Source organism: Dromiciops gliroides, chromosome 5 (genome assembly GCF_019393635.1).
Source record: "Dromiciops gliroides isolate mDroGli1 chromosome 5, mDroGli1.pri, whole genome shotgun sequence".
NCBI lineage: Eukaryota > Metazoa > Chordata > Mammalia > Microbiotheria > Microbiotheriidae > Dromiciops > Dromiciops gliroides.
The window spans coordinates 197,007,585-197,032,649 of record NC_057865.1 but is presented as its reverse complement, the minus strand read 5'-3'; the positions used below and the strand labels follow the sequence as shown (position 1 = coordinate 197,032,649).

The 25,065-nt window shown below is 38.9% G+C and overlaps 1 protein-coding gene across 3 annotated transcripts; it reads left to right on the top strand.

Moving 5' to 3' along the window:
- Positions 1-146: 146 nt before the first annotated feature.
- On the top strand, positions 147-24,840 carry RAD51AP1 (RAD51 associated protein 1). 3 transcript variants are annotated; one of them, XM_043968364.1, is made up of 9 exons: positions 147-279; positions 5,716-5,765; positions 9,295-9,442; positions 12,844-12,947; positions 15,218-15,304; positions 15,490-15,636; positions 18,855-19,013; positions 19,623-19,763; positions 24,252-24,840. In XM_043968364.1, exons 1-9 carry the CDS (start codon positions 263-265, stop codon positions 24,386-24,388), a joined length of 990 nt encoding a protein of 329 aa, XP_043824299.1. In that variant the 5' UTR covers positions 147-262; the 3' UTR covers positions 24,389-24,840. The 3 variants fall into 3 exon arrangements, with proteins under 3 accessions (XP_043824299.1, XP_043824298.1, XP_043824300.1); XM_043968363.1 differs by having other exon boundaries at positions 19,620-19,763; XM_043968365.1 differs by having other exon boundaries at positions 19,620-19,763; positions 24,202-24,297.
- Positions 24,841-25,065: the final 225 nt, after the last annotated feature.

Genomic DNA, 25,065 nt, shown 5'->3' with positions numbered 1-25,065 from the left:
TTCTTTTTCTGATTTTTTTTCCCCTTCAGGTCAGCATAGGCGATGGGGGAAATGGCGAATGTGTGGATCAAAAATAGGAGACCGAGTACGCCTTAGGCCGAGGCGGAATTGGGGCTCAAGTTCCGGGTTCCGAGTTCTGCGGTGGGCGGGGCTCCCGCGCGCTTGATCTTCGGCGGGAACTGTTGCTCGCGCCGAGCCGGCTCGGGCTTCTGGAGGCTCCGAGGTGCTCAGCTCCCCGACCGACCTCGGGCAGCCTGCGACCATGCCGAGGCCCGTGCGGTGAGTAATCAACTGATATGGGCTGGGGGCAGGGGGAGGAGGGTGCGGACGAGTTTGAAAAGAGGGATGATTATGGGGAGAGGGCTAGAGATGGAGAGAAGGGCTCCTGATGTACGACCCCCAAGAGAACAGCGATGATAGCATTTGTACGGAGCTTTAAGATATAATACAAATTTATAATACAAAGCGCATTATAAAGTGTTACCTCGGAAGGATATTTGGCGCAACCACGTATTTCTTTTAAAATCTTTTCAATGAAAATGTTTTTGTCTCACCCACGTCATCGAAAAAAGAAAGGAAACCAAAGAGGCATCCATCATCAAGCAAAACATATTTCTGCGTTGGCCCCGCCTAACACACACACACACACATATAGTTTATACACATACACACGTGTATACATACATACACACACACACATAAGTCCATTCCTTCTCCTTCGGGAGGTGGGTAGCCTGTTTCATCATTGGTACCCGGTAATTGAAGGGATTAGAGTTCTTAAGTCTTAACAAGGTGTTAGTCCATACAGTGGTGATGTTATTGTACAACTCAGTCTTTAATCTGCATCAATTCATACTAGTCTTACCAGATTTCTCTGAAGCTGCCCCTTTCATTATTTCTTACAGCTTAAGTGTTCCATTGAGTGTGTGTATGTATAAATATATTTATGTCTGTATGTGTGTGTATATATATATGTCTGTATGTGTGCATCTACACACATACACACCCACACACAAACACCCTTAATTTTTCCATCCATTCTTTTGTTTGTTTGTTTGTTTTTTAGTGAGGCAATTGGGGTTAAGTGACTTACCCAGGGTCACACAGCTAGTAAGTGTTAAGTGTCTGAGGCTGGATTTGAACTCAGGTACTCCTGACTCCAGGGCCGGTGCTCTATCCACTGCGCCACCTAGCTCCCCCTCCATCCATTCTTCAATGGATAGGCACCCTTCCCTCCAGTTCTTTGTCACTACAAAAAGAGCTACTACAATTTTTTTTGTCTATATGGATCCTTTTCCTCTTTTTTTGATCTTTTTGGGGTATAAGCCTAGCAGTGGTATCCCTGGGTCACAGGGTATGCACAGCTCTAGCAAATTTTGAATCATATTCTGGATTATTTTCTAGAATGACCAGACCAATTCATAGCTCCACCCAGAGTGAAAAGTTATGGCGAAAGCATCTTAAGGTTTTTCAGATAATTTTTTCCAAAACAGTCCATTTTTATTAACCTTATTTTACAGAGGAGGAAACAGGTCCAGAGCAGTGAAGTGTTTTGCCTAGTCATACAGTGAGAAGTGTTCATGCTGAGACTGTGACCCCAGTCTGTGACTCCCAGATTTGACCTCCAGACTCTTCATGCTCTGCTTTGAGTCTCTCTCCACTTCATCCTCACACAGCTGCCAAAGGGACTTGCCTAAAGAGCCCATCTGACCACCTCTTCTGCCTTACCCAATGAATTCCAGTAGCTCCCTCTTACCTCCAAGATCAAGTCTAAACCCTTCCATTTCATGTTTAAAGTCGGCTGTGTCCTGGCCCATTTCTACCTTTCCAGTCTTCTTACACTTTTCTTTTTATGTAGTTTTAGTCCCCCTATGCTGACTCATTGGCCGGTCCCCCTCATCACACTCCTTTCTCTCAACTTCATGCATGTGCAGTGGTGGTTCCCAGCCCCAGAATATGTCCCCTCCTTCTCAAGGTTCCTTCACGATTGAGCTCAAAGCCCTCCTTTCTCCAGAGAGGAAGACCTCCTTCCTCTCTCTCCTACCCTTTGCTAGCTGCTAGCACTGTTCTTCTGAAATTACTTTTCATCTATAATGCATCTTATATATACATAGTTGTTTTCAAGCTCTCTTCTGTTAGAAAGTGAGCTCCTTAAGGGTGTTTCCTTTTTATCTTTAGTGCCTAGTTGAGCACTTGAGTATTCGCTTCTTATTCCTTGCTTATCCCTTGTCCCACCCCCATTTTTCTTCTCTCCTTACAGGTTCACAAACTCAACAAAAACATTTATTAAGCACCTACTGTGTTACATGGGAACTTTGGAGTCAGGAAAACCTGGATTCAAATACTGCCTCTGTCTGGCACATGCTAGCAGTTTGACCTTAGAATTGTCATAATCTTTCAGTGCCCCAGGCAAATCTATAACACTGTTAAAAATTAATAATCAGCATTGTTGGAGGGAGTTTGTGTGCCAGGAATTCTCTACAGGGAAGAAATAACACCTAATATAGTATTTCCTAACATATTAGTATTTTTTCTAATATATCCTTCTATTATATTAGTAGTTCAAAGTTTATTCAATATGTAGTTGAATATATTAGACCTTCCTTCTAATATATTCAATTCTATGTATTCTAACATATTCAATACACTGTGCTAGGTGTTTGGGGAACTCACTTTTCTATTGTACTTTTTTTTTTTTTTTGTGGGGCAATGGGGGTTAAGTGACTTGCCCAGGGTCACACAGCTAGTAAGTGTCAAGTGTCTGAGGCCAGATTTGAACTCAGGTACTCCTGAATCCAGGGCTAGTGCTTTATCTACTGCGCCACCTAGCTGCCCCACACTGTACTTCTTTTTAACCCAGGGTAACAGCCAGAGAATACCTGGAAGAAGCTGTTTGTAGGTGGCAAAATGTTACTATTAAGCAATCTTTTCTAGTTCTTTAGAGGAGAGAAGGAAAAGTCCCGGGTTTCGGGTTTTTTTGGATACACTGTACTCTACATTTCTTATTCTCATGCTACTATAAAGTATCTCAAAGATGCATAGAAGGGGCAGCTAAGTGACACAGTGGGTAAAGCACCAGCCCTGGATTCAGGAGGATCTGAGTTCAAATTCAGCCTCAGACACTTGACATGTACTAGCTGTGTGACTGTGGGCAAGTCACTTAACCCTCATTGCCCCGCCCCCCCCAAGATGCATGCAATAGACAAAAAGTAATTCAATTTTTATTCATTGATTACTGTTTCTTTTATTTTGGGGACCAAAAGAAAAAAGATAGGTCTCTTTGGCCCAAGTAGTTTGTTGTCTAATACAAGGGTAAGGTGTTTAGCTTAGGTATAAGAACACACACCAGAAATCTGCAAGCATCCTAGCAACAACTGCAGCTATGTAAAATAATCTACTCTGGATTATATGTATATGGCAAATTGTGTTGAATTTTTCATCCAAGGTTTATTTTCCCTCACTGCCTAGAAGGCTCTCTCTGCCAAGTGTGCTTAGTTGTTTTGTTTGTTTGTTTGTTTGGGTTTTTTTGGGTAAGGCAATTGGGGTTAAGTGACTTGCCCAGGGTCACACAGCTAGTACGTGTTAAGTGTCTGAGGCTGGATTTGAACTCGGGTCCTTCTGAATCCAGGGCCAGTGCTTTATCCACTGCGCCACCTAGCTGCCCCAGTGCTTAGTTTTAAGATGAAACTAAATTAGAACTATACCAATTTTAATATTATATTTAAGTAAAATATAATTAGAAGTATAAATCTAATGGTAAAATGAATATAATGGATCCCAAATTATTAATTTTTCTAACTCAGTTATAAATTACTTTTTGGATTATCTACTATTTGTGTATGTAAAATTGAAGATTCATTAGTTGTAATTCTGCACATTTTATATATTAAATTTCCGAGTTTAATGCTTTATACTTTGCAGGTGTTTGTATATGAACATTTTGGCTGAGCTTGGGTCCTAGTGTAAAAATAATTTTGAATTAACTTATATTTGCAAAGATTCATCTGCTGATGGTCCTTAATGACCTTGCTTTAAAAAAAGAAGTTATTAGTATTATGGATAAAAATATAAATGCAAATATAATTCATGAATTTGTGATTTTTTCTTCTGTTCACTTTCTGCAGGTGACCTATAGGTACATTTAAATGATTATGATTTTCCATTGTGATTGGAGATAGTGGCAGAAAAATGCCAGATGAATTCCCACATACTTGCTTTAAAAATAAAACTCCTTTTAAAAAATAAATTCTGAACTTATACACACCCAAAAGACATTTCCATATACATAGCAGAATGCAAAAAAGATTCTCTATGAAATTAAATATCCATTTAATAATGCTTGATTTTTTTTTTTTTAAGGCAATGGGGGTTAAGTGACTTGCCCATGGTCACACAGCTAGTAAGTGTCAAGTGTCTGAGGCTGGATTTGAACTCAGGTCCTCCTGAATCCAGGGCCAGTGCTCTATCCACTGCACCACCTAGCTGCTCCATAAATTTGTAACAATTTTTAATATTGGTTGTTGTCTTCTTTGGTTTCTTCGTCTCTCCAGCTTTAGTTCCTGAATTGGAGATTTATGCCAGAGCCAAGATCCGCCCTTGGTGTACTTTTGAGTGAGGTGCTTGTCCCTGCTTAGTCCAGGGTCATCTCTGCTCTCTCATATCAAGGGCTATAGACTCATAGCTCAAGGTTGCCTTTGCAGGCTAGCTCTGAATGCTGCTACCCACATAGCTAGTGCCTTTTGCTGTTCCCTGGCACTTCTAAGAATCCTTCTCTGACCTTTCTGACCACCCTTTATACTTCTTTTAAACATGTCCCTGACAGTCTCTGATCATTCTGGTTTTCGTTTTTTGTTTTTTTTGGGGTTTTTTTGCAGGCAATGGGGGTTAAGTGACTTGCCCAGGGTCACACAGCTAGTAAGTGTCAAGTGTCTGAGGCCAGATTTGAACTCAGGTACTCCTGACTCCAGGGCTGGTGCTTTAACCACTGCGCCATCTAGCTGCCCCCTCTCTGATCATTCTGGGAGCCTATCCTGAGTGGGCAGTCCCCCTTTACTATTGCCCTCAGGTTTCTAACATCTTGGGTTGGAAGAAGAACTAGAAGATACTCATATGTGTTCTAAATCATAATGACAACTCCCTATTAAAGAAACACTTTAAAAATCTTTATCAAAGAAGAGTTATTTTGCAATGTGAATAAATGCATTTTAATTTATCTTTTAAAGTTTGAACTCATATATTAGATTTTCTTAATAAAGTTAATTAAATTTTCTTAATAAAGTGCAATGCATAAGGTTTGCAAAAAAAGACAGCATGCATTTATCTTCAAATTGTATCATTGGATTAGCATTTTTCAATTTCTTGAAGATGACAGCGAGGGTGGATCCATTTAAGTTAAAAATCAATTTGAGCTACAGAAAGAAAAGTTGCCTTTCACTATAAAATTTTTAATCACTGGCCAGCAGTTGACCCTTTGGAGTTTAGTTTTTATGGAATTAATGAATTCCCTAAATAAAGAGACTTAAAAAATGCAATTTTTCTTTGAAATTAGGAATTAAAAAAAAAACTTGCACAGTACTTGAAACATAATTAAAATAAATGTTTATTGACTAGATGACTTCATAGCATTTTATTTGAAAAGGAAATGTATTTAAGCTGTTCTCTGGAGGTGAAAAATTGAAATTTATATAACTGAAAAAATATTTGTGTTTATAATAGGAATAAGAAACCAGTCGATTACTCACAGTCTTTGGACTCAGACTATGATGGTAAGTGCAGCTTTGTATTTCTATATTTAGAATTAAAAGTTACTTTATTTTTCTTCAGTATTTGCAGAGTGTACATGCTCTTTATATCTGCTCCCTTGCACTATCATTAGATAAACCTGTTATGAAAATAACTCAGTTTTATATAGTTTACAAAAATTCCTCAACACATTCCTGAGAACTACATGATATAAGTATATATATATGTGTGTGTACACATACACACACACACACACACACACACACACGCACATACATATATTTTAAAATAGATTAGGGACCCACAGTCTAATTAAGTAGCAGGACCGGGACATGAATCCACATTTTCTGACTTTTAACATCAATGCTTTTTCTACTATATACAATCTTCAACAGGGATAATTGTTATATAGAAGTTATGCATTTGTCAGATTGGTTAAATTGTGACATGGACAAAGCCACGTGGTAAGTGGCTCTTTTGGTTCAGTTTAGGATAAGATACATTGCCCAAACCAAAGTATCTCACGCTAAAGATATGAAGTGTTTTATAGTTCTGAGTGATCATTTTCTCCTTCACCTAGATTCAAAGCTAATAACTTGGCTCAGATAAGTATATGTATAATTCAGCTTCTGTACTAAGTCAATAAGAATATGTTAAGGGCCTGCATTGTGGAGCATTATGGAGTGGATCAGAGAAGAATAAGGTTTATGATCCATGGCCTCAAAGAGCTTTTTAATCTTTTTTAAGACTTAGGACTAATACATACTAAACACTTGAAAAAATAGACAGCATTATGTAATTAAGTGCTACTTTTACAAGTGTTATAGGAGTCTACATGCATCAAAGATCCATAGTACTAGCTCTGTAATGTGAGATTCAGAAAGAAGCAGTTATCCTGACCTGAGTGCTGATAGGATAGATTGGAAAAAGAAGGCACCTGAGATGGGGAGATGAATTAAGAAGCTGTTTCTGTGTTCAGGCAAGAGATATTGAGGTTCTGAACTAGGATTATGGCATCAGTGGGAAAAGATACAAAAGATCTGGAAAAAGAACAGATATGATTTGGCAAATAACTAGATGTGGGGGAAATGGAAAAGGAAGGGTCAAAGTAACTGAATTTTCATTTGTGTGTGACTAAGAGAAAGGTGGTCCTATTTGCTAAAATAAAATGTTACAAGGAGAAGCAAGTTTTTGGTTAAGGTTTAGATTGGTTTTAGAGGTGTAACCACAATTGGCTATGTTGGTCTGGCTTTTGGGAGAGAGGTTGGGTAAGGAGACTGAGGCCAGATCAGTGTGACGGACTCTGCACACTGCCAGCAAAGCAAATGCAACCTTCGTCTGCACTGAGAGGCATATGGTACAGACTAGGAAGGGCATAATTCATTTGTCCTCTGTCCTGTTCAGATCTCATCTGACTTCTTGTGTTTAGTTCAGGGCACTCATGACACATTAGAAAAGATAAGATTAGGGGCGGCTAGGTGGCGCAGTGGATAGAGCACTGGCCTTGGATTCAGGAGGACCTGAGTTCAAATCCAGCCTCCGACGCTTAACACTTACTAGCTGTGTGACCCTGGGCAAGTCACTTAACCCCAATTGCCTCATTTAAAAAAAAAAAGAGAGAAGATAAGATTAATAAAAATAATCCAAAGTGCCCAGAGGAGGGCAAGGCAACCATGTAACTGACATTTCCCTAACTCCATAAAGTTTGCAAAGTGCTTTATGTGCTTTATCTCATGTGAGTCTCAACAACCACCCTGTGAGATGAATACTATTGATGATATTTCCAATTTACAGATGAGGAAACTGAGGACCAGGAAAGTTAAGTGACTTGCCCTAGTTACATAGCTAGTAAGTGTCAGAGGTGAGATTGACCCCAGACCTTTCTGATTACAAAATCAGCACTATATGTTACACTACCCTATGTCTTATGAGAGTGAATTGCCTCAATTGATGCCTCCGTCAATGCATTTTAAGCACCCTGGCATGTTTAACCGGGCTGCAAGGAGCTGCAGGAGCTCTAGGATCCCCTAAGTCTCTGAAGAATAGACCACAGGGGGCAGCTAGATGGCGCAGTGGTTAAAGCACCAGCCCTGGATTCAGAAGGACCCGAGTTCAAATCCGGCCTCAGACACTTGACATTTACTAGCTGTGTGACCCTGGGCAAGTCACTTAACCCCAATTGCCTTACTAAAAAAAAAAAAGAAAAGAAAAGAATAGACCATAGATGTACTCTGCTTGGCCCCAGAGGGCAAAGCCAGGATCAGTGGGTGGGTGCAAAGGATCAGGATTCAGATTACAGCCCTGCCACATACTTTTGGACTCTGGGAATGCTATATAGTCTCTCTCAGCATTTATCTACTTAACTGTAAAACAAGGACATTATACCAGGTGATTTCTAATGTTTCTTATCTATTACATTTTTGTTTTGTTTTTGCAGGGCAATGAGGGTTAAGTGACTTGCCCAGGGTCACACAGCTAGTAAGTGTCATGTGTCTGAGGTCAGATTTGAACTCAGGTCCTCCTGAATCTAGAGCCACTGCTTTATCCACTGCGTCACCTAGCTGCCCCCCTTATCTATACATTTTTGAGCCTGTGAGGTTATAATCAACTTCCTAGCAGAGCTATCCCAAAGTAAAATGGGCTGACTTTGAAAGTAGTAGGTTTCCCCTCACTAGAAGTCTTCAAGCAAAGGTTAGATGATAATGTCTTAGGTATGTGGGGAAGGGAATCCTGGTTCAGGTAGCCTTTGTACTATGACCAAAGGGTCCCTTCCAGCCCTGAGAATCTGCACTTCTGGTTTTTTTGTTTTGTTTTGTTTTGTTTTTTGTTTTTTTCAGGGCAATGGGGGTTAAGTGACTTGCCCAGGGTCACACAGCTAGTAAGTGTCAAGTGTCTGAGGTCGGATTTGAACTCAGGTACTCCTGAATCCAGGGCCGGTGCTTTATCCACTGAGCCACCTAGCCGCCCCTGCACTTCTGTTAAAGCTCAACATAGGTCCTCTATTTTCTTTCCTTTCCATCTAATGTGAAGTCGAGAGTACCTCTCTGTTTTTTTCTCCATCATCTTATTGTGCCTGCTGTTCTTTCATGTGTTAGAAACCCCAAGGTATTTTTCATACATATTATTCTCTAGCCGTATGAATAGACCCTGAGAATCTATTGTTGCAGTTAGGAAGTTGAAATAAACGTTCTTTGCTGGTTGCTGGTTGACTTTCAGTTGACAGAGCCTTTTTGACATGGACCTTTAGAAATTGTCCCGGTGGATCTTCAGAAAGTTATTTAAATGCATTATTTTTTCCTTGGGCTTTTGTATACCAGTGTAATTGGCACTGCAGGATTCCAGGTACTTGGTCCCTGACAGATTGAGATTATATAGGTTTTAGAGTCATGAAAAAGTTGCCCCGAGCTGGGCCAATTATGACACAGTATAATTGCCTGAATATGAATACGTCAAAAGATTTGAACTGCTAAAAGAATACCTTCAATAGTTAACTAAGACAATTTCAGTTTTTTTCTTTCCTTTTCCCTAAAAAAACCCACTACATTCCTTAAGATGATGATGATTTTGCTCCTTGGACTGCAGCTTCAAACAAAAAATCGAAAATACCAAAGGAAACAAAACGAGAAAAACAAGAGAAACCAAAGTCAAAAAATAGCCATAAAGAAGAATCTCCACTCCAAGTGAAAACACCTAATAAAAGGTAAGAGATGAGACACGAATGAAGTCATCTTGAATATGAAATACGTTAACTGACATATAGTGGGTAGAGTACTGGGCCTGGGGTCAGGAAGACCTCTGTTCAAATTGTGCCTCAGACATTTATTAGCTGGATGACCTTGGGAAAGTCATTTAAACTTTCACCTTCCTCATCTACTGAATGAGAGGGCTGGACTTGATGGCTTCTAAGGTCCCTTCCAGTTCTAAATCTATGATTCTAGGGGATTTTTCTATCAAAAATCACCTGATATTTCTTTAGCTTTCTTAGTTTACTAATTGCTCTATTTCCTTTCTTCGGATGTCTACCTAAATGACATTTTTGAATTTTTTCTTCTGATAAGCCACTGGGAAGTATATCAAAATTTTTAAAAGGAACCTCTAAGACTCTCTAAACAATATGTTCTTTAGCATCCTGGTAATTAGTTATTCAGCCTGTGCTTGAAACTGCCCAATGAGGGGAAACCTGCTAACTACCTCACTTTCTACCTCAAACCCCTTTCCCCATCCCTAGGCAGCTTAACTGATAATGAATAGCTTAGGTTGTTTCCTTATATCAAGCCTCGGGGGCAGCTAGGTGGCCCAGTGGATAAAGCTTCTGCCCTGAATTCAGGAGGACCTGAGTTCAAATTCAGCTTCAGACACTTAACACTTACTAGCTGTGTGAGCCTGGTTAAGTCACTTAACCCTCATTACCCCACAAAAAAACAAAAACCAAAAAAATCAAGCCTAAATACATGTCTTTGTAATCCTACCCATCAACAGTTCCTAATTCTATCCTCTGGGCTCAAGCAAAACAAATTTTATCTCTTCTATAAATAAGTGTTCAAAAATGTTAAGGTAGTTGTTATGTCTTTGGTAAGCCTTCTTTTTAGTCTCCTGGCTAACCTGCCCCCTTTTTTCAGCCAACCCCCATATGGCATTCATTCCATTCCTCTCTTCCAGAGATGTTCTCATGTAAAGCTACAAGCTAAGACTAAAGTGGAGGGAGAGTACATGCACGACTTTTTGTTTGCAGATAATTGTTCACTCAGTGGAGCCATTGAGGCTCAGATGCAATGGAGTGTGGATCAGGTCTCTGTCACTTGTGCTCATTTTGGCCTGACAGCATCAAGAAAAGAGGTTTTCCACCATCCAGTACCATACCATCTACATGTAGAAACATTGGTTCCAGCCAATGGGGAAATCTTGAATGCTGTGGATAAGTTCACTTACTTTGGCAGTATACTTTCAGGGATGTATACATAGATGACAAGGTTGACACATGCATTACCAGGGCTAGCTCAGTGTTTAAGAGACTCTGAAGAAACATGTGAGAGAAAAGAGGCATTAAGTTGCCCACCAAACTGAAGAACTCTTGTGCTGACCTCATTGCTGTATGCTTAGAAACCTGGACAGTATACCAGTGATGGCATGAAACCGAGTCACTTCCAGTTTGAATTATCTTAGGAAGATTTTGAAGATCACTGGGCAAGATAAGGTACCAGACACTGAGGTCCTTTCTTGAGTGGAACTGCCAAGCATTCAAACTCTGCTGCAAAGAGGGCAACTCTAATGGGCTGGCCATGTTGTTCGAATGCCAAACATATGCTTGCTTAAAAGACTTTTTTTTTTTTTTTGAGAGGCAACTGGAGGTTAAGTGACTTGCCCAGGGTCACACAGCCAGTAAGTGTTAAGTGTCTGAGGCTGGCTTTGAACTTGGGTCCTCCTGACTCCAGGGCCGGTGCTTTATCCACTGCGCCACCTAGCTGCCCCTGCTTAAAATACTTTTATGGAGAACTCACACAAGGCAATCTCTCCCACGGAAGTCAGAAAAAGAAATGCAAGGACAGTCTCAGGGTCTCTCTGAGGACCTTTCAAATCAATTGCGAAACACAGGAGACACTGGCACAGGACTACCCAGCATGGTGTGCTCTTATCAGAGACAGTGCTATGAGGAAAGCAGAATTGCAGTAGCTCAAAAGAAACATGAGGTGTGCAAAATTTGAAACATCTCTTCTCCAAATGTTCATATGAACTATGTGTGCCTGATCTGTGGTAGAACTTTCTGAGCAAGGATTGGTCTGATCAGCCACACTTGGACATTGTACCTAGACCCCAGTATAGTCATTACATAGTCATAGTCATGCCATTTTGGTCTAGTTGGCGCTTGAAGGAGAACAGCCAACCAACCAACCTTCCTCTGTAGCTGTTGTCCTATGTCTTTCCTCCCTTACTCACTTAACTCCTTAAAGAGGGTTCCTGTACTTGGCACTAACACTTCCTTCCTCTTACTCTCTTCCCAGCCCTCTGAAATCTGGCTTTCTACCACATCATTCTTTTCCCAAAGTTGCCAGTACTCTCTTAGTTGGCAAATCTGGCATTTTCTCAGTCTTCATGCTTTGTCTATCTGGATATTCTCTCCTCTCTTAGGTTTACCCAGGTCTCAGTTTCCTCATCTGTAAAATGAGAGGTTGTGACTAGATGGCCTCTGAGGTCTCTTCCAATTCTACCTGTATGGATATGTGATTCTCTGACTTGGCATCAATTTCTATGCCTTTCCATGCTTCTCTGTATTCACCTTACTCTCGTATGCCATAATTTGTCATTCTCTAATCAAAAGGCATCTGCTTCGGGGCAGCTAGGTGGCGCAGTGGACCTGGAGTCAGAAGGACGTGAGTTCAAATCTGGCCTCAGTCACTTGACACTAGCTGTGTGACCCTGGGCAAGTCACTTAATCCCAATTGCCTCACCCCCCCCCCCCCAAAAAAAAAGGGCATCTGCTTCATTTCTCTGCTACTACAAAGATTTTGGTGCTCTTGGGACTTTTTATTACTGATGTCCTTGTGGTCAGCTTTGGGTTCTCTGGTTCACAGATATGGACATTATTTTAGTAACTTGTCTCTCTCCCTTTTTTTTTTTTAGCATGATTCCAGATTATTTTCCAGGAGTTAAAGCAATTTACAATTCCACTAACAGTGTATTTATGTTTTTATATTTAAGCTATTCCCCCTTTTTGTCTTCTATGCCAAACAGCCTAAAGTGTGAGGTGTTTTGATTCGCATTTCTCTTAATTCTTAGTGACTTGTAGTTGTTAATTGTTATTCTTTTGAGAAGTGTTTGTTCATATCCTCTGATCACCTAACCAAGGGGGAAATTACTTTTAGTCATTTGGATTAGTTTGCCATGTAGATCTTGGATATTAGACTCTTATTAGGTATTTGATACAAGATTTTTACATTTTAGAAACTATACTATCAAAATACAATTAGGAAACAATTAGCCTTTTCAAAAATCGTTTGTAAAATAACAGTCATGAAAATTATTTCAAGAAAAGCTCACAACTGTGCTTTTTAATTGAAATGACTGGCAAACATAGTTATTATTACTTGTGTGTCTATATTTTAGGATGGCCTTGGACGACAAGCTCTATAAGAGAGATTTAGAAGTTGCACTAGCATTATCAGTGAAGGAACCTTCTATAGCCACTACTGATAAGCAGAAATCTCAAGGTAAAGATAACTTTATTTTATGCATATATGTATTGGAGAGGCAGCATAGCATAGACAATAGTATGGTAGGCTTAGGGTCAGGAATCTTGTGCTTTTTGGGGTGGAGTGGGGCAATGAGGGTTAAGTGACTTGCCCAGGGTCACACAGCTAGTAAGTGTCAAGTGTCTAAGGCCAGATTTGAACTCAGGTCTTCCTGAATCCAGGGCCAGTGCTTTATCCACTGGGCCACCTAGCTGCCCCCAGGAATCTTGTTTCTTGACACTAACTGTGTGATCCTGAGCAAATTAACCTCCGTGTGCCTAATTCAATTCTCTAGGACTTTTCTACTGTCATAGATATGTCAAATGCTTTGGTGGCAGGCCTTGATTATTGAAATCACTGATCTATAAAATATTGTTCTCTGTTTAAAACCAGTCTACTTCTTTATTGCTTTCTTGGATAGCTCTACACTGAGTAGCCACTATAACTATTCATCTGATAACATTATAGATTGGACTTGAAATTTATGGGGAGTTTTGGGATAGCCTTTTACAGAGTGGTCTTCTGGATGCTGCTCCTTTCAGTAGGCCAGGTCACCTCTGTTTCCTGTTCTACTTATCTCATCCCAGAAGAGAATCCTGATCATCTTAATTCTTGAAATGATAACAACAACTAATATTTCAATATGATCCTCACAACAATCCTATGAGTTAGGTGCTATTATGACCTCCATTTTACAGATGAGGAAACTGAGGCTGGAGAGATTGTGTCTTGCCTGAGGTTACACAAATAATGACTGTCTGAGGCAGGATTTGATTTCAGATCTTCCGGAATCTAAGTCCAGTGTATTCATTCACTATATCACTTAGCTTACTTCAGATTCCTTTCTAATATAACAGTCAGAATTTTTCCACTTCAAAGTAAGTGAATTTCAACAATCTCTTTCCTATATTTTCCTTTCCTGGGTACCAATTTTCCTCACACCTTACTCTCCCAAGAATAGATTTGTTTAATATGTATTTTTAAGTGTACTAAGTTTATTTGGGTGGCATATTTAATAGCTATTACATATGATATATATGTAGCAATTTAAAGTTTACAAAATATTTTACATATTTTCTAATATGAGTATTACAAAAGCCTTAGGAGATAGGTTCTACAGGTATTGTTATCCCCATTTTGCAGATGAGGAAACTGAGGCTCAGAGGTGAAGTGACTGGCCCAAGGTAACAGCTAGTAAGTATAAGAAGCAGAATGTGACTCTAAGTCTCTCCTGACTCAAGTCCAGTCTTTTTTCCATTATACCATTCTGCCTGTCTTTGGTAGGCTCAAGTGACTTATGAATTCAGGGTTACTTTGATTATTTTCTGGCCACATTGCAAATATTGGTGCAATTAATGGCCGGATTGACAGTAGTCAATTGAAAAAATTATTTTTTATTTGTTGGGGTTTAAGTTCTGCTTATTTTGGAATATTTAGTTTACTTTTTGTGCTGTTAGGTATTTTCTTATATCAACAAATGTAATTAAAATTGGTAGTTTGTTTTTAGTAAGTCTTTAGTTGTCAGTGATCAAACTAGAAACTTATAATAAAGAATGCTGTTGTACTTACTATACCTGCAGTTAAGAAATAACTTACTTGCCTCTTGTAGGAAAGTAGGATGAATATAGAATTTCCTTAGATCACCTGTTTCTTAGGGTATGTAAGGGGGCTAAAATTCTAGCTAGTCTGTCTAAAATATCTAATGAGTGGTCACCAATAAATTATAAGCTTTAGCAAGAGTTAGACTTTTAAGCATTTATTAAGGAGAATAAGAATTTGGTGAAGAAAGAGAAAAAGACCTAGATGCACCTATCTATCTTGGGGAGCTACAGTTCTGCTCCACTCTCCACAAGAGTCCTGGCGAAAGAGCCCCAGAGCGTCAGCCTCGCCCCCTCTTCCTCTCACAAGCAAAGTCACTTCCTGACGCCAAAGAAAAGCTGCATGGCCTTGCCCTCAGAGGCTTTCTCCTCATGGTGGAGCTTTCCTACAGTAAGTCTCCAGCATGTGGCGTCATTCCAATTGTAAAGGTAAAATGTTTTCTGGGAATAACGAATAAAATTTAGAGTTAAATCTTATTAAAAAGCAGTTTCCTAGAAGCATAGATTTCTTTATTATTAAATACAGTTTAATTTCTTTTTCCCCCCACATTTAGGCACCTTGATCTTTCAGAATTTTAATACTAGCCTCCCAGTATCCCTAACTTTGTGTTTTATGGTATAAACACTAAAGTTTCTTCTTATTCTTTCTAGATGTTGAAAAATGTGATACTGCTGAATCTGAAAAAGTGAATATTTCTCCTCACCTCTCTAATTGCAGTATAGATGGTGTTTGCTTCAGTAAGTTTGGGGTAGATTTTTTTTTCATCAACAGCTAGCTACTATTTTTAAAACATTTGTTCATAGGAAATAATGAAAAGTAATCAGTTTGTTTTGGTTATTGCTGAAAATACAAATGTTTACCTAATTCATTAGAATGAATCAACCACAAACTTGTTTTCTATGATTTTTATGTCACTTTTTAGATTTAAATAAGATTACTGAGGAAGATGATTCTTATGCTGGGCATAGGCCAAGAAAAGCTGCATCTAAAGCTATGGTACAACAGAGGAAATTACTTAGAGAAAATAGTGAAGAGGATAATGTTACTGACTCTGAACCAGACTTTACAAGTAAGTAGCATCTTATTTTAAAACTCACTCTGTGACTTATTGTATATGCTACAATGATTTTTATAAATCTTTCATTGACAAGACCAGAATTTTATACACATTATTTACAAATAAGTAAAAAGAAAAGAGGGCAAAATGTGGTGGACCTTCAGTCAGACTTTTAACAAAAACATTTTCTTTGACTTTTTGTTTTTTATTACTGCATTTAGTTCTGTATTATTAAAGACCTAAAGGTTTTGTAAAATAAGATTTTCCCCCTTATTTGAGAAGGAATGAGGAAAAGGAGCATCATCTTAAGGAAGAGATGGACTTTGTGACTTCAAGTCAACTATTGCTTGTACATAGTTGCAAACATGTTGTCATCCCCTGTGAGCTTCTTGAGAACAGGGACTTTTTTGTCTTTCTTTGCATCTCATTGCTCAATACAGTGCCTGGTAGAGGCTTGATTTAGCTAAGGAATGTATTCCAGGCATGGGGAATGGCTAGCACAAAGGCAGGGAGATGGAAAGCCATGAGTGAGGAATAAGGAGACCACTTTGGCTGGATCACAGATAGAAGGGGGAATAATGCTCAGTGAGGCTGGAAAGATCAGTTGGGGTCAAATTGTGTAGGGCTTCAAAAACTAAATAGGAGTTTATGTTTTAATCCTAGACATAATAGTAAGCTAGTGTAGTTCATTGAGTAGGGGAGTCATACAGTCAGATTTTCCTTTAAGGAAGATTATTACTCTTCAGGAAATGCATTAGAATATTGAGAAATTTGATGCAAGAAGGCCTGTTAGGAGACTGTTGCAACATTCTAGCCAAGAGGTAATGAGGGTCTGAACCAAGGTTGGCAGCGGTATGAATGAAAAGGAAGCCTAGAATGAGAGAGCTGTTGTAAAGATAGAAATGGCAAGATTTGGCATGTGAAATGAAGAGAACATAGGGAATTTGTCATAATGTCATGGTTATGAACTTGGGAGAGGGGAATGATGGTGATGCCTTCCACAGAAATAGGGAATTTTGGAAGAAAGGAGGGTTTATGGGAAAAGATAAGTCCAGTTTTAGATGTGTTATATTTAAGATTTCTCTGGGACATCTAGTTTGAAATGTCCAACAGACAGTGGATAGAAAGCTGGACTCTTAGTCATAATTTGGGTTCAGACTTACCTCAGACACATACTTAAGTCACTTAATCTTTTAGGAAACCAAGCACCTCTCTTTGTTTTTGTTTTTTGCAGGCAGTGGGGGTTAAGTGACTTGCCCAGGGTCACACAGCTAGTAAGTGTCAAGTGTCTGAGGCCAGATTTGAACTCAGGTACTCCTGAATCCAGGGCCGGTGCTTTAACCACTGCGCCACCTAGCTGCCCCCAGATCATAGGATTTTTTTTTTTTTTTTTTTTTTTTTTTAGTGAGGCAATTGGGGTTAAGTGACTTGCCCAGGGTCACACAGCTAGTAAGTGTTAAGTGTCTGAGGCCGGATTTGAACTCAGGTACTCCTGACTCCAGGGCCGGTGCTCTATCCACTGTGCCACCTAGCTGCCCCCGGATCATAGGATTTTAAAAAAAAATTTTTTTGGTGCAGTGGTTAAAGCACCGGCCCTGGATTCAGGAGTACCTGAGTTCAAATCCGGCCTCAGACACTTGACACTTACTAGCTGTGTGACCCTGGGCAAGTCACTTAACCCCCATTGCCTGCAAAAAAAAAGAGTGGTAAATGTAAAAGAATCCTGATCCTGTGTTTTGATAACAATACTTGAACTAGCCTTGAGCAGATAACTGATTGTTTAGATGGTAGTTACAATCCTATAATTTTCTTTCATGTAATGGGTGAATTTGGGCATCAGAATTATTAGTGCTCCTGACTATTTTCTTTGTATATGATGTCTTAGATTTAAAAATATATATATTTATTATTTTCCAGTTACATATTACATATAAGGATAGTTTTCAACATTTGTTTACATCAGATTTTTAGTTCCAAATTTTTCTTCCCCCCCCCCCCCCCCGCCTCCGCACCTCTTCCCTCCTTCCTCCCCAAAATGGAAAGCAATCTGATATAGGTTGTATATGTACAGTCACATCAAATATTTTTACATTAGTCATCTTGTGAAAGAAGAATCAGAGCACAAAGGAAAAACCTCAAACAAAAAAAGTCCAAAAATAGAAACAGTATGATTCAATCTGCATTCATAATCCACAGTTCTTTTTTCTGGATGTTGAGAATATTTTCTATCACGAGTTCTTTGAAACTGTTTTGGATTGTTGCACTGCTAAGAAGAGCCAAGTCTATCCCCATTGTTCATCACACAATGTTGCTGTGACTGTGTACAATGTTTTCCTGGTTCTGCTCCTCTCAGTCACATCAGTTCATATAAGTCCTTCCAGGTTTCTCTGAACTCCTCCTGCTCATTGTTTCTTACAGCACAATAGTATTCCATTACATTCATATACCACAACTTGTTTAGCCATTCCTCTATTGATGGGCATTCCCTCGATTTCCAATTCTTTGCCACCACCAAGAGAGCTGCTATAAATATTTTTGTACATGTGGGTCCTTTTCCCTTTTCTATGGTCTCTTTGGGATACAGACCTAGCAGTGGTACCACTGGGTCAAAAGGTATGAACAGTCCCATAGCCCTTTGGGCATAGTTCCAAAGATGTCTTAGGTTTTAATGTCTCTCAGACACTAGGAAATACATCTACCATCTGAATTTTTTCAAGTGACTAAAACTCAAAAATCTGTTCTGTTCTCCCAAGGTGAGACCAAAATTGATAAATGTCTTGTTAAAACTGCTCATAATTAAAAAAAAAATTAGAAAACTCACCTAAACCACAGGTGAAAAACCTAATTCATTTAAAATTTTTTTCATTTTTAAAAGATTAGCAAATATCTACCCTTTTTAAAAACCCATTTTCTCCCTTCCACCTCCTCCCTCCACCATTTGAGAAAGAAAGAAAAACAAAAACCTTGTAACACATGCATAGTCAAACAAAACAAACTCCCAGATTGGTCGTGTCCAAAAAATATGTCTTAGTCTGCTGCCCAAGTCCATAACCTTTTTTTTTTTTTTCAGGTGATTGGTATCACATTTTATCCTCTGGAATCATAGTTGGTCATTTCTTTGATTACATTTGATAAGACTTTCAAATTTGTTTGTCTTTATGCACTGTTTTTGTTATTTTATAAATTATTTTCCTGGTTCTGCACCTATTTAAGTTTTTCCTTTGATTCAGGTGAAAGTAATTCTAATTTCAGTGAAAGTGAGGGGGAAGATGATGAAGATTTTACGACAAGGAAAAATAAAGCCAAAGAAAATAAAAAGAGAAGTGCTAAGGTCAAAGCCCCAGTGGAAAAGAAAGAAAAGAAAGCTTCTAAGACCTCTCACAGTTTGGGTAAGTTTGATTTAAAACACTGAGCTTTGCCAAAGAAGTATATTTTGTTTTCTTTTTTGATTCTCTTTTAAAATTGTCCTCATTCTATTTATTTTGGAAATGCAGATTTCTGACAAAATACTTTTACAAAAGTAATTAGTTTGATTCATTAAAAATAAACTATACTAGTGATCTGCTCCTGAAAATATGGAGCCTTTCATCTAAAATACATTCAATTGAAAATTACTTACCTCACTACTGAAACTACTTTCTTTAAGGTTACCAACTTTTTTTGGGGGGCGTAGGGCAATGAGGGTTAAGTGACTTGCCCAGGGTCACACAGCTATTAAGTGTCAAGTATCTGAGGCCGAATTTGAACTCAGGTTCTCCTGAATCCAGGGCCGGTGCTTTATCCACTCTCTGTGCCACCTAGTTGCCCCCTCAACTTATTTTTTTAAATACTTGGGGGAATTAAGACTTTTTGAAGGGAGTGTTTCTTAAGCTGAGCCTCCAAGATACTGAAATTACTATAATTTCTGAGTTGCTTGATTAAAAACAAAATTATATAATCTTTAAAGTATGAAAATCAATTTAGCTTATTTTTGCCTTTTTTCTTTTTCAAACTAGTAGCTCCAGTGGTCTCTCATCCAGCACCTGCTGAATCAAAACCAGCACCAAATGAAGTTTGTCTGTCTTCACAGCTTGTTAGGAAGCCATTACAAACACTCAGCCCTTTAGCTAAATCTAAGAGGCCCAGATGGGTCCCACCAGGTGAGGAATTTTTATTTATCTAAGTAATCATAGTACTTGGAGAAGTTAGTGGCTGCATGTCTGTTAGCAAGTCCTCGTGTTCAGAATTCGGCCGTGAAGCTTAAAGGTTATTTAGTAGTTTGTCTCACTTAAGCAGAAGGAACACTAGACTTGGAGCAAGAAGCCCTAGAGTTTGAGAACCAGCTATGTTCTTTATTTGGTGTCAGCTTCCTCTTGCTTGGGTTGGAGGGGATGACTATAGTGTGAAAAATTACACATAGCAGCAGACTGTTGATATATTTGTTGGATTTCCTTGATTCCTTTTTTCCTCTTTTATTCTTTAACTCCCTCTCCCTTCCATAGCTAAGTCAATGACCAAGTTCTATCCATTCTTCTTTTGTAGCTTCTACTAAATCTATCCCTTTCTTCCATTTCCACTGCTTTCAGCCTAATCTAGGTCTTCATTTACATGTGAATTAAATAGAGCCACCTTATTAGGTTTTTTGCTCACAAATCTCTCCTGCTTTCAGTCCTTTCTACATATTTATTACTAGATTAGCTGAAGTGATATTATCACTTCCCAACGCCAAAATACGCTTCTCATTCCTTGAGCATACTTTGTATACGTGCCTTTCCCCTTTGGCTCTTTTCTGAGCTCTTGGAGGCAAAGCTCATGTTTCACCTCTTCTATGATGGCACCTTAAGAAAGTGATAACTGCTTTTAGACCCAAGGGAGCAGCAGGTCCAGCTCTCTCCTTTGACAGATGATGAGCTGAGGCTCAGGGGAGTGAAGTCACCAATCATTAGGAAGTCCTTTGTGTAGAATCTCATCTAGTCCAGAATTGCAGTCACTTGGGATTTGAAGAGACCTCTGAGGCCACTTAGTCCAACTCATCCTTGAACAGAGTCCCTACTAATCCTCAGCCACCTGACAAGGGGTCTCCTATTTTCTTTTGAAGCCAGTAGGTGACAAGCCAGCCCATTCCATTTCAGGCTAGCACTGAATTGTAGAAGTTTTTCCTTCAAGGCTAAATGTGCCTCTTTGAAATGTCATAGTATCAGTGATTTAACACCACAGGGGACCTTTGGGATTATCTAGTCCAACTCCCACTTTTTACAAATGAGGAAACAAAAATTTAAAGAAGTGTGACTTGCCCAAGGTCAGACAGATAGCAGGTAGCAGAATGGGGATTTGAACCTAGATGCCCTTGTTTTCAATCTAGTACTCTTTCCACTGGGCTGTTTTATAGTGCCAAACAGTATATTTAATCCCTTTTCCTCTGGATAGACCTTCATATACCTTGAAGACAGCTACTATTGCTCTCCTAGGGATTCTCGTCCTCTGATTAAATATTAAAAGTTCCTTAAACTGATTCTTCTGTGGCATGAACTGGGGATGCCTTCACTCTGCTGAAATGGAGGTTGGGATTGTAAGGGGCCAAAATTCTAGCTAGTCTGTCTAAAATATCTAATGAGTGGTCGCCAATAAATTATAAGCTTTAGCAAGAGTTTAGACTTTTAAGCATTTATTAAGGAGAATAAGAATTCAGTGAAGAGAGAGAGAAAGGCCTAGATTCATCTATCTATCAAAGGGAGAACACATTTTAGCTCCACTCTCCACAAGAGTCCTCACGAAAGAGAGTGAGCCACACCTCCTTCATCCCACAAGCCTGTGAAACTGGCAACATCCCATCCACATGTACACACATCCCCAAGCTAATTGGCTGGTAGCCTTGATTGATAGTACCCACGAGCAAACGTCACTTCCTGACGCCAAGGAAAGCCGCATGGCTTGCCCTCAGATGCCTTCTTCTCATGGCGGAGCTTTCCTACAGTAACTCTCCAGCAGATGGCATCGTTCCAATCGTTACAGGATAATGGGTGGTGTGTTGGGCTTCAAATCAGAAAGATCGATTCAAATACCACTTCTGACAATAGTCCTTCTTACTATACTTGGAGCAAACTGTGGTTTTATAGAGTTGGTTTGGCAAAGTGAAAATGTCTTTTCTTGTAAATTTAGATTAAGGGCAATCCAAGGCATAGAAACAGTGCAGTCTCCTGTTGTATGCCATATAAAATTGTTTGTCTTTTGTTCTCAAAGAGGACCATGACTTCAGGTTGGTGTCATGATTTGCAGTGAATTGGACTTAAATGAGAGAAGGCTTTGCAAAGTCACCAACCTCACTCTTTCCAGAGCCCTCTGCATCCAGTGGCAAGATAATATACATCAGGATGACTGAAGATGACCTTGGACATTTAAGGCAATTGGGGTTAAGTGATTTGCCCAGGGTCACACAGCTAGTAAGTGTCTGAGGTCGGATTTGAACTCAGGTCCTCATAACTTCAGGACCAGTGCTCTATCCACTGTGCCACCTAGCTGCCCCACTATATAAAGTGGATTTTTCCTGGAAGGATTTATCTCCTAATAGGCAGATTTCTTCAGGACCAGAGAATAGGAACAGTCCTTTAGTAAGTTATATTTACAGACATGAGGTCCATCCTTAATGTTTCATATTAGTACCTCAGCCATGTAGCACTTGATTTAGATGACTGAGGTCCAAGCACCTTGAACAGCAACTTATTGCATCTTCATCTCCATTTTTTCATGTAACATATCCTTCTGTGGGATAAGGAAAGGTGCACAGATTATATATATATATATATATATATATATATATATATATATATATATATATATATATATTTTCATGCTTTAAATATATTTCTTTCTCTTGCATGACTGAAAAATTTCAGTTCAGTATCACTGTCATTCATAATGTCCTTGAATATGTTTGTTCATTTAACTATAGGATATAGTAGGATCCCTGTTTTGTTTTCTATGTGACCAAGTTAGCTAATGTACAATGTATTCTTATAGACAAGTCGTCATTTAGAGAAGTCAAGGATCAGAAGTTGTGTACTTTCAGGGTTTTCTTAGAAGTGTCTGACTTTGTATTGCTAGCTCCAGCCTTATTTCCTTTAATTTCAGATAAAGTTTCGTTAGCCTTCATGCTCTTATATCTAATCATCCACTTTAAGGGGAGCAATGGGAAGTGATTTAAGGTTTTATACTAGTGGTCAGAATGGTCAGTGCTTTAGGATAATTCATATGGCATCATTGTTCTGAATAGACTAGATTGGGGAGAAACTGAAAGTAGGAACTTTAACAAAGTGGTTACTGTAGAAAAAACAGTAAGAAGTAATAATGACTTGGTCTAGGGGCAGCTAGGTGGCACAGTGGATAGAGCACCAGCCCTGGATTCAGGAGGACCTGAGTTCAAATCTGGCCTTAGACCCTTGACACTTATTAGCTGTGTGACTCTGGGCAAGTCACTTAACCCCAATTGCCTCACCAAAAAAAAAAAAATAATAATAATAATAATAATAATAATGACTTGGTCTAGAATGACTGCATTTGGAACAGATAGAAAGAGATACATATTTGCTGATCACAGCTAGTGGAAGATCTAGGGTTAAAAACTTACCTTAGGTAAATCACCTAACCCTTCTTGGCCTCAGTTTCTTAATTGGTCAGTTTTTTTATAGTCCTAAAATCCTATGGTTTCTATGGAAGCAGAGAAAGAAAGGATCAGTATTCTAATTAATCAGCAATCACTGCCCTCAAGGACCACAAGATCCTTTTTGAACAGCAACATGTACATACTGTATGTAAATATTTGTAGAATAAATACGAAGTAAATACAAGGGTGTTTAGGGATAAAGAGCATGAGCAATTAAGGGGATCAGGAATGACTTCATAGAGAAGAAAGTATTTAAGTTGAATCTGAAAAGGAAGTAAGGGACTCTCTGATGTGGAGATGAGAAGGGAGAACATTCCAGGTATAGGTGGCAGCTAGTGCAAAGACACAGAAACGAGATGGGACGTCTTGTGTGTGGAGCAGCAAGGACACTGGCTGGATGCTCGAGTGCAGCAAGGGGGAGTGATCTGTAGTGAAACTGAAAAATTAGGTGGGGGCCAGGTTGCAAAGAGCATTAAAAGCTAAACAGAGGAAATTTGCTGTAACCTAATGATATAAAAAATAGATACTGGGCCACTAGATACCCCAAAACTGAGAGTTTAGAGTTGGGCATTTTTATTTCACCTTTTGCTAGGTTGAGAAAATGTTGATGTCAGCACAGGTTTTTTTTTTTTTAACGGGGCAATGGGGGTTAAGTGACTTGCCCACGGTCACACAGCTAGTATGTGTCAAGTGTCTGAGGCCGGATTTGAACTCGGGTACTCTTGAATCCAGGGCCGGTGCTTTATCCACTGCGCCACCTAGCCGCCACCTAGCCGCCCCCTATTGTATTTCCCTTTTAAGGTCCACATCTGTCCTTGTAACTTGTTGTCTATCTTACTCCTTTGTACTTTATTTTATAATGATTACACTCGTACTTTGAACAGCCACGTACATAAAGAATGAAGCTTAATGATTTTTTGAAATTTTTGCCCTATAAGTGAACCTTTGGAAAGATGACACGAGCAACATGTGGTGCATTTTCTTTTAGCCTCATCAGGAAGCAGCAGCAGCAGCAACAACCCACTTGGAGGAGTTTCTGTTAAGTCTCCCAGTCATAGTCTTCGACTTGGCCTGTCCAGACTGGCCCGAGTTAAACCTCTTCACCCAACTGCCAGTAGTACCTGAAAATGGTGGGAAAGGAATCTTTGATAAATGAATTCTAGTTTTGAAAGAATGTTCTTATTTGCAAAGGGTAATGACACTCTAAATACAGTTCTTTTCAATTTGATGCAGAAAATCTTAAATCCTAAAAAAAGGGGGTTTGTAAAGAACTGTCTTCTAATTCATTTGCTTTTAAAGAACACATTTAATTTGGAATAACAAGTCAGGTGATGTCAGTTTTGGAAGTACGAAATGTATGATAGAATGTAGTAACAGTTGTATACTTGTAGGCAATTATGGCTTAGTGTAATTTATGTCAGCCTAGTTTTGTAGTTTATTGAGAAAGGAAAATTACAATTACACTTTCCTATCTTCATGTAAGACATCTTGTAAAAGCTAATTAAGCTAAATCATATGTTTTATTGTAAGGATGTTTCATATTTTAATAAGAAAAATATTTTTCTAATAAAAACGTATAACTTTCGTATTTTATATAGTTGCTCAATTGTGACTTATGGCTCATTACAATTGTGTATAATGTATAAATAAAATTTCATGGCAATTTATGAAGCTTCAGTAGCATCAAGGCCTTCTTTCTAGAGAAAAGACAAATAAATATGAAAAATAGTGATTTTTTTTGGCTTTTTCATGAAATGCTTCTCTTGATACCCAAACCCACCAGTTGCTATAATATCTTACAT

Coding starts and splice junctions, on each gene's coding strand:
- RAD51AP1 (XM_043968363.1), top strand. Junction 12,948..15,217: donor TGATAAGCAGAAATCTCAAG/GTAAAGATAACT, acceptor TATTCTTTCTAG/ATGTTGAAAAATGTGATACT. Junction 15,305..15,489: donor TATAGATGGTGTTTGCTTCA/GTAAGTTTGGGG, acceptor GTCACTTTTTAG/ATTTAAATAAGATTACTGAG.